The 12,778-nt window shown below is 36.3% G+C and overlaps 1 protein-coding gene across 3 annotated transcripts in view; it reads right to left on the bottom strand.

Annotated features, from left to right (window-relative positions):
- Positions 1–7,113: 7,113 nt before the first annotated feature.
- PPP1R1C (protein phosphatase 1 regulatory inhibitor subunit 1C) overlaps positions 7,114–12,778 on the bottom strand; it is a gene marked incomplete at both ends in the record, with an annotated part of 128,531 nt that continues 122,866 nt past the window's right edge. For all 3 annotated transcript variants that reach the window (XM_082841524.1, XM_082841525.1, XM_082841526.1), the window contains one exon: positions 7,114–7,202. In XM_082841524.1, coding sequence (XP_082697650.1) covers positions 7,114–7,202 — 89 coding nt within the window. The remainder of the gene's footprint in view (positions 7,203–12,778) is intronic.

Raw genomic sequence — 12,778 nt, 5'->3', positions numbered from 1 at the left:
TGAGTGTATTTGTGCTAGCATTTATGAAGTATGGACAGCTGTGGAGGAATATGACAGGTTAAGGAGTGTAAGGTAAGTATAGTAAACTGGGGGAAACCTAGCAAGACCGCTTTGTTTGGATTCTTCTCAGTCCCTTTGTCTTCAGAGACAAAGATGCTCCTTTCCTCCAGGTATAGGGAGGACACCTTTCACATGAGGGTTTTATAGCCTGTTTCAGGGGAGAAGGACAGTGGGAAGGTCACAGTGAGCCTCCGGCTTCTGTTTTCTCAAACTCCTCCAACTTAAAATATTCACTATGCCAAGGTGCCATATTTTGGAGTAGCGTTTCCTGAATCCCATCACTACTTTTGAGAAAAAAGGATTTTTAAATTCCAGGGAAACTCATTCCTCAGTTAGCTCGAGGAGAGTATCAGTTAGAATGTTCTCTTTGGTTCCTCCTTAAGCAGCATGTTTTTTTTTAATACCATGATACATATAGTATATTCTACAATTATGCATTTAGGTCTGAGGTAATTATGCTCATTTACATTATTTTTACTTTCTCAGCAATACAAAATCTGGGAGATGGTACGTGAAAATTATCATTCCTCAAATTCTGGGGGTTGGGGAGTGCAGAGAAGATGAAAGGTAATAATAAGAAATAGCAAGTTGTGAAATTATTTTTATTTTATAATTTATTAGAAATCAAGAAAAAGAAACAACTTAAAAAGATTGATGTCTTGCTCTCTAAGAAGATATCATACATAAGATTGTCATAAATCTGGCAATTCTTTTTTTTAAGATATTAAAGGTTATTTTAAGTATAGATTTAAACATAGAAAAGATTTTTAAATGAGCCAAATACTTCAAAAAGAGTTTCAAATTTGATTTTTTATTGGCCATAGGTCGTTTTAGTTTGAAGTCGATGCCAAAGAATTAAACTCAGATTCCTCTTCCCATCCAGCCTTGTTAGCAAAATTATCCCCGTGTGCTTCGTGTATGAAATGTAGAAAGCTTACTTCTAAGTGGATCTATAAAGCACTATAAGAAAACGTAAAACCCTCTTGTTCTTAAGGAGGATGTGCTTTTTCATCCTAAAAACTATTACAACTTCTCAAACAAATCATAAGCTAGTGGAAGAGTTTGTTGGACTATGGGTTCATTTAGGGCCACTTTCTTTGGACTCTAGTTTCCTGATCCATAAAATGAATCCTACCTGTCATACATATTTAATGTGATTATTAGCTGAGAAACATAGGTGAGGCCACTTTATTAATTGTAAAGAACTAAACAAAGAGTTACTAGCAAGATGGCAACAATACTAGCCTTCTCATTTTTATAACTCTAACATTTGAATCAGTAGTTGGTATGTAGTAGACTATATATATGTATTTGTGGAACTAAATTGAATCAAGACCAATAGAATTTGAAAAAGAAACAAAGGAATAAAAAAATACAATGGAATTTGAAAAGCAAGCAAGAAAATATATTTAAAAGCCTCCTTATTGTAAGAGAAAGCTTGTATTCCAGAACTAGAAAAACTAAAAATGAATCACTTAAAATTTACTCAAATTCAAGATCACACTTTTGATTATAGAGAGAAATAAATTAAAATGAAAAGGAAGAATTTGGCAAATAGTGCAGCATCAATGATTAGCAAAAAAAAATGAAGGAACAATTTCTGAAAAATATGTCAATATTTATGTATAACATATCTAAAGTGCTTCAGAAAGCAATCCTGGAGAAAGAAAATAACACACGATGATGGAGCTGGAGGTGATGGTGGTGATGGTATTTGTTTTGTGTTGGTATTTTTCCAAGCTCAAGTAGGAACACAGCAATGACAAGTCAGCTTCTGTTTGTTATCAACTCATTTTGTACCTGGAGGAGAAAAAGAAAATAACTAACTACTTCAGAACACAGTGGAAACATTCCAGAGAATTTAATGCCATGTCATGTAAATCTCTGCAAAGGGAAAAATCTGTTAAGCATCACTTAATGGCAACAAACTTGTATGCTTAAATAGAGTATCCAATTAGTCATTTGCAGCAGGAAATTTTTCCTGGAAAGTTTCCTTTTAAATCTTAAAACAAAAAAACAAACAAACAAAAACTGATCACCATTTTTTAGGTCATTTTCTAAGGATAGGTTGTAAAAGAAAACAATTGGTTACAATGCTAAGGTTGTTACCTACATACATACTATACATGCATACATACGTGTATGTGTATTTCTAACTCAGTTTTGTTCTGTTGGCTGTCAGACAAGCATGCAAAGATACACCTTTTCTCTTCTGATTCCATCTTCCCTTAATGCTGCTGCTTTCTGTCTGTTCCCACCTCTTCTCTCCTTTGCTGCTTGCCTGCAGTTCCTGAAAGAGTCAGAGGGAGAAACAAAGATCTTAGACTTAGAAGGAGCCTCACATGATCATCTGGTTACCCCTCCCCCATATCATTCTCCACATTTTACTGAATAGGAAACTGGGTCCCAGAGTAATTAAAGAACTTCCTCAATGTCACACAGTTATGACAAAGAGGAAATGACACGCTCTGCTACATCACCTCTTTCTATTTCCTTCTAGTTTATCACTATCTGAAATGACCTAATTCACTTATTAATTTACATATCTATTGACAGTCTTCAAATACTAGAATATTCATCCATGAATTTAAGGACCTTAACTATCTCGTTAACACCTGTGTCCTCAACACAATGTTTAGCATGTCATAGGCATTCATATATATTTATTGAATAATAAACTGGAATACTGGTTTCTTGTTTCCAATGTATACTTTTATAAACTACACCAAATTATCCCATGAAAAATAGTATAGAATAATTAAGGATGTCTGACTTGTTCTAATTCACACAGCAGTGAAAAGATGCCCTCCATCATTTTCCTAAAACTCTTCTTCCTCCGAAATTTAGTTCTTCAGAATGTTATGATAATAACATATAAAATCTAATAATTTAATTTCTTTAACAGATTTCACATTTCAGTAACATAGACATTTTTAATGATTAATATATCTGCTGGAGCTTTGAAGACTGGTTTTTGGAATCAAAGACTTGGAAAACTAAGGACATTTCTTCCCCCATCCTCCTTCAGAGAAATCAAATGCTCAAAATTACATGTAAGCATAAACACTTTAATGTAGTTAGACAAGCTTTTCTATTATCAGTTTGCACTTTACACTGTTTGCTTTTAGATGTGGGTAAAGAAACAGAATTTTTAAATCAATACAATATATCTGGTTTATTTATGAATTCATAAATCCATATTGCGACTAAATAAACTCTGCAATACTTGCACTTAAGTTATTTGCTATGACAATACTCCATACTGGTGTTTCCAAAACTTCACTCAATGGTGTATCACTTTTGTGATTTTGAGGTACCACTTCTACTATGGTTATTTAACATTTAAAAAAAAATTGATTTAAAATACGCTAACACTTTAAGCTTGTCTCATCCTAAGCAACAATAGCTTAGGGGCTGGTGATTATGTATCTTTTCTAATATATAATAGTATTTATAAATATAAAAAATAAGTATAAAAATAGTTTGTCCGTGGCTAACCTAAAATAATGTTTCCACAATGTAGAAAGCATTGGCATGATTGAATTAAAATTTTAAATGGATGGTGTAAACTTTTTTGAGAATAGAAAATAGTCTGAGAATTTTGTTTTTTATAAAGATGCTTACCTTGCACAACTCTGGGGTTAGAAAATCACCGTTTAATAGAAAGGACTCTGGCCTAGAATCCTGCTCTGCCCTTCTACACTCTCTGCTTCAGTTTCTCATGTTTAGGGGGACACAAAAAATACTCAGCTTGTTACTGACCAGGATTCTTGGCCTCCTTCATCAATAGAAATTGATCAGAGGCCAGACAAGAAATTCAGGCAAGGCTTTATTGGGCCACCTGCTGTGGCAGGGTGCAGCGAGAACAAACAACAGGTTCCCTTGCTTGCTGGCTACGGAGGGGGTCTGGCTTGTTCCTTATATGGAATGAGGGTAGGGGTGTGTCCAGGGGTCAGGCCAGAGGGGTGGCTTAGATGTTTTGCCCACCCCTTAGGTGGTGGTGTGTGCAGGGGGCATGTGCAGTACCCCGCTTTTGCTCCAGACTTTTCAAAAGTGGCTGTTGGGTTTTTTGGTCTCTTTGTATCTTTTGTCCAGAATTTGCCCCAACTGCCCAGGCATGTAGTTGTTTTTAGTCCCATACAGTTTCTTTGTATTTTGTTACTTGAGGAGAGGTGTGTCCAGGTGTAGGCACTGCAGCACTGCAGCAAAGGGTCCCAGGTTCCAGCCTGTCTCAAACTTATCCACCTGACTTAATCTTTCTCAGATTCAGCGTACACAATTGAAGAGATACAAGAGCGAGCAGCCAGGATGATGAGAAAAGATTGGGAAGAACTGGTGATATTTTATCACAGAGAGGAGACCACTTAGGAGGTGACACCAGAGTGTTCTTCAGTATCTGAACAGCTGTGCCATAGGAAAGGAGGTAAAGTATAGGAGAAGGAAAGAGTTTAACACACAAAAGAACAATTAGAGCTCCTTGGCTGGGTTTGGGGTTCAGCTGGAGCTATTCAAGAATTAGAGAAGCAATCAATCACTTGTCTGTGCTGTTGGAGAGGATCATGAACTAGAGAAGGTTTGGATACATAGTCTCAAGTCCTTTCTCATTCTAGTAATAATAATTGCACCAGTTATTAAATGCTCATTATGCTGGGCTAAACATTTTATAGGTCTTTTCTTGTTTAATTTTCAAAATAATGCAATACGGGTAGGTATGATCGTACTCATTTTACAAATAGACTGAGTCTAAAAATTTGGTAGGTGTTGAATTTGAACCCAAGTCAGAGTGACTCAAACCCTGTCTACTAACTATTATATTATATTATAAATGTTGTCTGGAAAAGATAAAGGTTTTGTTTTGTTTGGTCAGAAACTCTCTTTGCCCATTCAGCCAAACGGAAGCCAAGTTGTCATCATGAAAAAAATTTTGTTGTAAACTGTAATTGTGTGAAAAGGAAACTGAAAAGCCATTATCTCAGCTGGTTTCCTTCAAATTTCTGAGAAAGTCAACACTTTTCCCGAGGAAAACTTATGCTTTTAATTGTGATCTCTGTGTTTTGAGAGTGGAGAACAGAATAAAAGAAACCAACATTTCTGAAGGAAAACTTATTCTTTTAATTTTCATCTCTTTTCATTTTTAAGAATGGAGAACACAGTGGAAGAATCCCGAAGCCATTGTGTTTATTTCCCCATGTGTTTCTTGCTGTTACAAAGTAAGCAAAAGCTTTTCTTTTGTTTGTCTGAATCCTTTTGAAAAAACATTTATAAAAATGTCTGTTCATGGGAAGGGAAGGGCAATTTTATTTTTTAGGGCCTCAGGGTATCTCAAATAATCTCAAAGGGTATCTGGGATGTTTTACAAACACAAATAATTCAAAATCACTTAAAACAAATATGTGTCTTAATCAGATTTTAAGTAGGGAGAAACTTTGAAAATCAAATAAACAGTCACAGCAGGTGGTCTAGAAACTCCAGAAATTTTGGGGAAACTGGTTTAACAAAAACAAAACAAAACAAAAAAGGCCAGGGCAAGGGAGGAAGAAAAGAAAGGAAGGCAGGGAGGATGAGAGGAAGGAAAGAAGCAAAGAAGGAAGGAAGGAAAAAAGAAGGAAACTTGGAACAAGTACTCATAAATACTTGAGATACTACTTATCAATGAGTTTTGCGTTTATTTTCTTGGGGAAAATATACTAAGGAAAATTATCATTATCTCTATTGTATTGGCTTATGGATTCACGCATTTCTTTTAATCTCTATATTATAAAACTCACAATCAAAATTAAAAACAGTACTTTTACTTCTTTGAGTCCTGATTTTACGATCCCACAGTGGATTTTGCATTTGATTTTTTTCTTCCTATCTTAATTTACCTCTTTATTGACTTTTGAGAAATCTTTTCATCTTTAGTTTTTTAATCCATGAAACATTTGAACTTCACTAATATCATTAATGTGGGAAGCAAATTGGGCATTCCTCCACCTCTACTAAATTATGTGGTGTAGATACTTTACATTGAAATGCAATAAATAATTGTTCAGGATGCCAGAACTTTGAATTATCAAAAGCCATATTCAGTAAATATATATGGTCTTGGAAACCTTGCTTTGTACTGATGCTTATCTTCTTTGCCAGTTCTGTAGGGGAGAAATTATCTTTCCTTTATTTTCATAACACCCAGCAAAGTGCCTTCCTAGAGATGAACCCATAAAAAATAGTTGTTGAATTAACGAATTCATGAATTAATGAAATTTCTTATCTTACGATAATAGGAGATTTATAAAATCTAATGATTCATTAAAATGCAATAGGAAACACCCCATATTTCCAGTAATAGCCAAAAATAAGTGACGGGAAATTTGGCATATTTTATTTTAGATTTATAATTTTTCTTTCTTAATAACTAGTGGAAATGATGGAAAATACACCTCTCACAGCTTAAAAAAATGAAGAGAAATCTGTGGTTCTTTAATCATTAACGTGTTTTTGGAGGGAAAAAGATGTTTAATATCTAAAGAGTAATACATTTTGATCTTTTGAATCAAGAAATCTGGCATTTCTCCATCATTCGGAAATAAATACCATGTACCATTCCGTATACAGCAACAGGATAAATGCAGATCTTAAAAGTTTCATTAAACATTCCTCTGTAAGTTAAACCCAGACACACACTCATGTCTAAATGTATTTAATATTTATTTTTTACTTTTAAAGTGATGCTATTTACATTTGACATTAGAAGGCAAATCTTATCAGTAGGGCATCAGGGATTAAGCTGGGCAGTATTAAAGTTAGAACACTCACATGTTTGCAAATTTCTATGTTGTTAAAAAGAAAATCACTGTTGTAAAATAAATACTTATTTTTTAATTGTAAGTAATATGGAACGATCTGTAGGTAGTTCTAAAGTTCCATCAAGGGGCACTTCCCAGGAGGTGTATTACTACTTTGTGAGTGTGGAGAGCAGAGATAGAAGTCAAGCAGTGGTGTTCCATGGGATATTCAGAAAAGTTAATAGTTCAGTTATTCCCAAGAAGACTTCTTGCTGCAGACCCGTTATTAATGGTCCCACTGCTCTTCTCTCTCGTTCACGCCTTCTTCTTCTTCGGGGAATGCTGATTCATTCTGGCCTTTCATATGCTTAACCCCTGAAATTATAAAAATTATGCTCAATTTATTTCTGGCAGATTCACTGCTTTGCTGCAAGAGGTAAAGAAAATGAGTGGAACGTTTTCACTGGTGTATATGTGTTTTCTCCAAGGATCTCAACAATCTAATCTTATATAAACCTTTTAATTCACGGAGGAATAAAAACACACCCAGCCCAATTTCCATTCGAAACAGAATGTCTTTTATAGTAATTAAATTTTCTCCATTAAGAATTGCATCACTGCCTATTAAAAACCTGTTAACTAAAAATCTGCTCACAGGCTCTTACTGCCCCTCCTCAGGAGCGAGGAGATGTGTGTGTGCAATTTCTGTAACTTTCAAACAACAAAAGAATCAGAATACTGTTAGTCTTCTTTAGGAATCAAAACATACAGATTTGATTCTGAAACTTTTGTATTAAAAATTCTTCAATCACTTCCCCCAAAACCTACACAGAGGAAAACCATTGGCACACCTTTGCCTGATATATAGGCTGTGTGACCTGGCCTCTCCCTACCTATCTGGCCTCATTTCCACCAGCCTTTCCTGGTTCCCCCTTTCACAGTAATTTATGCTTTAACAATACTAACCTGCTCTTCCACATTACAGGTCACTCTAGGCTCCCTCAAGCCTCCATGTCTTTCTCATTCTATTTCTCTCTGCTGAATAGCTTCTTCCTACTCACCCACCTGATAACCTCCCACTCATCCTGACAGCAGCTTGCCTCCTCTGTGAAGCCTCCCCCAGTTCCCCAAGTAGACCTAGCTGGGTCTTTCTCATATTTCCCCCTGCTCTTGGATCACTTTGTCTTGTATCAATTACTTTATAGAACAGTATTTGTTTACATATTTTTCTCATTAGAACAAACTTGCTGATGTCAGGATTATGGGGTTTCACTTTGGGGTCCCAGGCACAGAGCCTGGCAAACAGTAGGTGCTCATTAATATTGATTGCATAAATGATTGATGGAATTAATGAGGTGACACTTTGGTATATGTCTTTGGCAGTTCCACAATAATGTATATTCAGATTTTTTTCAAAATTAACTCAAATTTGGAGTATAAATCATAAGGTGACTACTACAATCATTACAAAATTATCTTTCATTTCACTTGGGTCTATTCTGTTATAACATCATACTAGCTGACACTCTGCATATAGTGATGCATAACATGGAAAAGTTTATAGATTTTTATATTTTAGTAAATTGCTTTATGAGATTTTTCTAAATATTACTGAAAAACATTGCAGTTAGAATTGATAAATGAAAGGAAGTCACTGCTCATGTTTACTATGAAACAAAGAAACTAAAAAAAGGAAAAAAAAAGAGTGGATTTGCATGTATTGCAGTCAGCAACCTCAGAGTGCCATTTGGCAAGGAATGACACCCCGGGACTTTGTTGATTATCTTGCAAAAATATTTGATAAGTTGTAATAATATTTAAATACTGTAATTTCTTCTGCAAACACAGATCACTCACAATCACCATAGAGAGAAATTTGTTGTTAACAAATGGAACTTATTTCATCATGTTATAGATTACACAGGAGAAAAAGAGGTCTAAATGCTAAGAAGGAAAAGGAGTTCAATGAGCATCCAATCAGTCGCTCTGCTGGAGTCTTACATACCTGGGTCACTAAACCTCACAACTCCACGAGATAAATACCTGGACGGTGAAATCTAGACTTCAAGAAGATAAATGATTTGTTCAACTTTACAAGGATAGTGTGGTTCTAAAAGAAGTTCTGACACATCATAGTCCCTCAATATAGACTGACTGACTGACTCACTGACTCACTGACTCACTGACTGACCGACTGACTGAGTGAATGAAGCATAAAGGTCCATTATCAGGAGACCCCAACTCTTTCACCTTTAGCTTTTTGGATGCTAACCTAGACTCACCTATCAATCTCTAGGATTTATTGTAGGTTTACAGTACCTACTAATCTGGTTCAAACCATCTTAGCATTCCCTCTGAAGTGTTAAAGCATAGTAATCATTCAGCCGCCTGCCACTGTTTCCTGAGCTAAAATTGTCTGCACCACCCGGGATTTGCAAAAGTTCTACTGCCTCCAGGGCTCATCCCTTTTATCCTCAAAGTAACTACAGAGTAATGCATTTGTGTTCAGACAATTTTCCTTAAATTAGGTTTAACTTAATGCCAACATTGATTTGTCTGTATGAGGGAGTCAAACATTAAAAAAAATGGTAACCAAATGTCCAACTTATTAAACCATTAATCATCCACTTCCCATACTTGACTATAGGTCTACTCACTTATTTATTTTATAATGATAACGGCCACAAAGTTATACAAGAAAGTCTTCTTTAAAGTAAAATCACTCACTTGAGCAAACCTTGGAACGGGCTTTTCTCGGTCTTATTTGAGTGTGGCATTAACTATTGCCAGGTGAAAGATTTTGATGAGGCAGGAGTAGGTGACGTCACAGAGCTAGTCTGCTGAACCTCTCTACAGGACCACAGATTCCTTGGTTCCCAAAGCAGTTTACACTAACGTCATCTTTCCATTGGATAACGGATGGTTGATTAATTTGTGTTTTGAATTTTTCTTTTTTCCTTTCAGCAATGTTTGTTTGGTTATAGATGCAATAAATGCTGAGATTAATGTGTGAAGTCTGTGAGAACTGTCTAATAATTTTTCTCCCCACACCCCTCCTCCTATCCCCAAACACACATATGCCTTGTATTTAAATTTTCTTTGAAGCCTCATTCAATATTTGAGTAATTCTGGAGGTGGAGGAAAGTAACTTGCTCTGGAGGTGTTGGTGAAATTCTCAGATTCTCCTCTTCTGCCAAATGCTAACGAACACGCAGGAAAACACCTCACCTGCACATGAACCGATTCCCAGTATGTGGCAAAGGGCCTCCTGGAGCAAGAAAGACACAGGCAGCCCTGCACTCGGGCAGAAGGCAGAGGGATCCCCAAAATGCACAGAGGCTCTTTTCTCCGTAACAAAATGGACATACAAGAAAAGGAGCCATATATAAGACAAGGATATGCGGTATGAATACATGAAGGAGTGAAGAAAATAGAGTTTGAGGAAAAGAAAGTAGACTGAGCAAAAGAAGGAAAGGAAAAGAAAGAAATGTTGCCCCTGCACAGAACGTTATACTCGTGCTCTTCTCCATTCTGTAGATCAGGAGATTAAATGTGAGTTGGATGAAGTTGTAAAGTGACTGAGTGAAGAATTATGAATAATTAATCCCTAAAGGGAGGCTTACATTTGGCAAACCACACATCAATATGTTTATCGATTCAGAGGGGAAAAAGGCAGGTTTATCACATTTGTAGATGACATGAAACTTGGAAGAAAAGATGACATGATGAGTGAAAAACTAGTATTCCAAAGAGCTGGAAAGATGGCCTAAGCAATTAAGGTAGAGGTCAAAGGGAGTTTTGTTTTTAGGAAGATTATTTTGGTTCTAAAAGATAGAGAATGAGGACAACCTAGATTGAGTATAGTTAGGGATTCAGGTGACCACAATTTCAACATGACCCAACAGAGTCACCTGTTTGTAGGAACAGAGCTCTTGGCAGTGTGGGTGGCATTTCTAACAGGAGAGTCAGCAGTTTAAGAGAGGAAACTTCTCTCTAACCATGTGTTGTTCAGACTTTTCTGGATTATGCTGCCCAATTCTGGATTCTGCATTTCAAGAGTTCCATTGAAGGAAGTAATTGAGATTAAAAGCAGTTTTATAAAATCTCTTCCAGAAGAATTGGATATGAAACTGCACTGTTCAGCAAAATTAAGAGAGGACAAAAGAGGCTGCCATTGAATTCCTAAAAGCCTGGAAAAAGAAATAAAATTTATCTAAGTGGCGACTGAGAGCAGCAATAGTGTCAATAGCTGACATTCATGTGGTGAGGGCAGAGTACAGATCTTCCTAGATTTACAATGGGGTTACATTCCAACAAACCCATTGAAGATATCATAAGTGGAAAATGCATTTAATACACCTACCCTACCGGACATCATAGCTTAGCCTAGCCTACCTTAAACGTGCTCAGAACACTGATGTTAGCCTGTGGTTGGGCACAATCATCTAACACAAAGCGTATTTTATAATAAAGTGTGGCATATCTCATGTGATTTATTGGATACCATACTGAAAGTGAAAAACAGAATGGTAGTATGGGTACAGAATGGTTGTAAGTGTACTGTATTTGTTGTGTACACTCATTACCCTCTGGCTACCTGGGAGCTGGGCTCACTGCCCCACCTGGCATCACAAGACCATATCCTACTGCATGTCACTAGCCCAGGAAAAGATCAAAATTCAAAATTTGAAATACGATTTCTTCTGAATGCATATTGCTTTTGCACCATCGTAAAGGCAAAAAATCTTAAACCATTGTTAAGTCAGGGACATTTGTATGGCTCAATATAAAGAAGAAAATTTCTCAACTCTTTATGTTTGCCCAGCAATAAGCATGTGAGTGAGCTCCCCATCACTGTGTGTGTCCAAGTCAAAGCTAAATTTCCATCTCAGGCAAGAAGGAACCCTGGATTGAGTAGCAGAGCAGGCTCACAAGCTCACCAACCCTGAGATGCGTTCATATACAAAGGAGATCTTCTTTCCTACTGAAAATTTTGCTTTACTCTGAGTACTATAAGTTACAAAAAAGTAATTCTAACTTTAAATGACTTAAGTGGCCCAAATCCACATTTTAAAACAATTACATCGGAAGTAGCAAATGTAAATGGATTCTTTTTTTTTCAACCACATACTTTAGAAGTTTGAAAATCATTCTAAAGTCTTCTGGGGAATTTGTGGATGTATTTTGAGAGCCTCTGACCCTCTTGGAATTCTATTTATACTTGTTTCTGTGGCTCTTCAGTGAAGAAGGTCCATAGTTTTCAGCAGAATCTCAAAGGGGTCTCTGACTCACAAATAGTTGTGAATATGAATCCTAGTCTAATCTCTTCACTTTAAAGATGAAAGGACAATTTCAGATGGCAAAGTGACTTGCTTAAATTCACACTGCAATCATAAGCTGGGCTGGGACACAAACCTGGACCCCTAATTCCTACTGGGGGCTCTTCACCTGGGCCACCAGGACTCAATCTACCACCACTGTTATTGATCTTTTCCAAAGTTAAAACCTGAAGGAAAATGTGGTGACTCAAGATCATAAGGCTTTTTTCATTATCAAATTCTTTCAACTTATAACTGATAGATTTAGATGTAACTTTTCAGTCTTTTTTGTCATCATTGCTGTTAGTGTTTTTAATAGAGTTTGTAAGCAGGAAGATGTACAATTTAACTTTGCCCAGCAACATTCCCAGAATGGAACCAAGTTACAAATAATGTACATGTTATTAGAAAAGAAGCAATAGGAGTTAAATATAATAAAGTTCCTACTGTGTGTTGAGCAGGAGAGAGGCACAACTACAAATCAGATGGGGATGTAGGTCAGGGGTGATGGCATGCACATATATGAAGTTAATTTAATGAAGACATGTAGAATTAAAGCATTTGGAGAGTTCTGTTGTGGGAAAGAAGAGCTCCAACTCAGGAGATAGTAATTTGGACAGCCGTTGACTGAGC

This window comes from Leucopleurus acutus (genome assembly GCF_964270905.1).
Source record: "Leucopleurus acutus genome assembly, chromosome: 6".
Taxonomy (NCBI): domain Eukaryota; kingdom Metazoa; phylum Chordata; class Mammalia; order Artiodactyla; family Delphinidae; genus Leucopleurus; species Leucopleurus acutus.
This window is presented reverse-complemented; position numbering and strand designations above follow the sequence as displayed.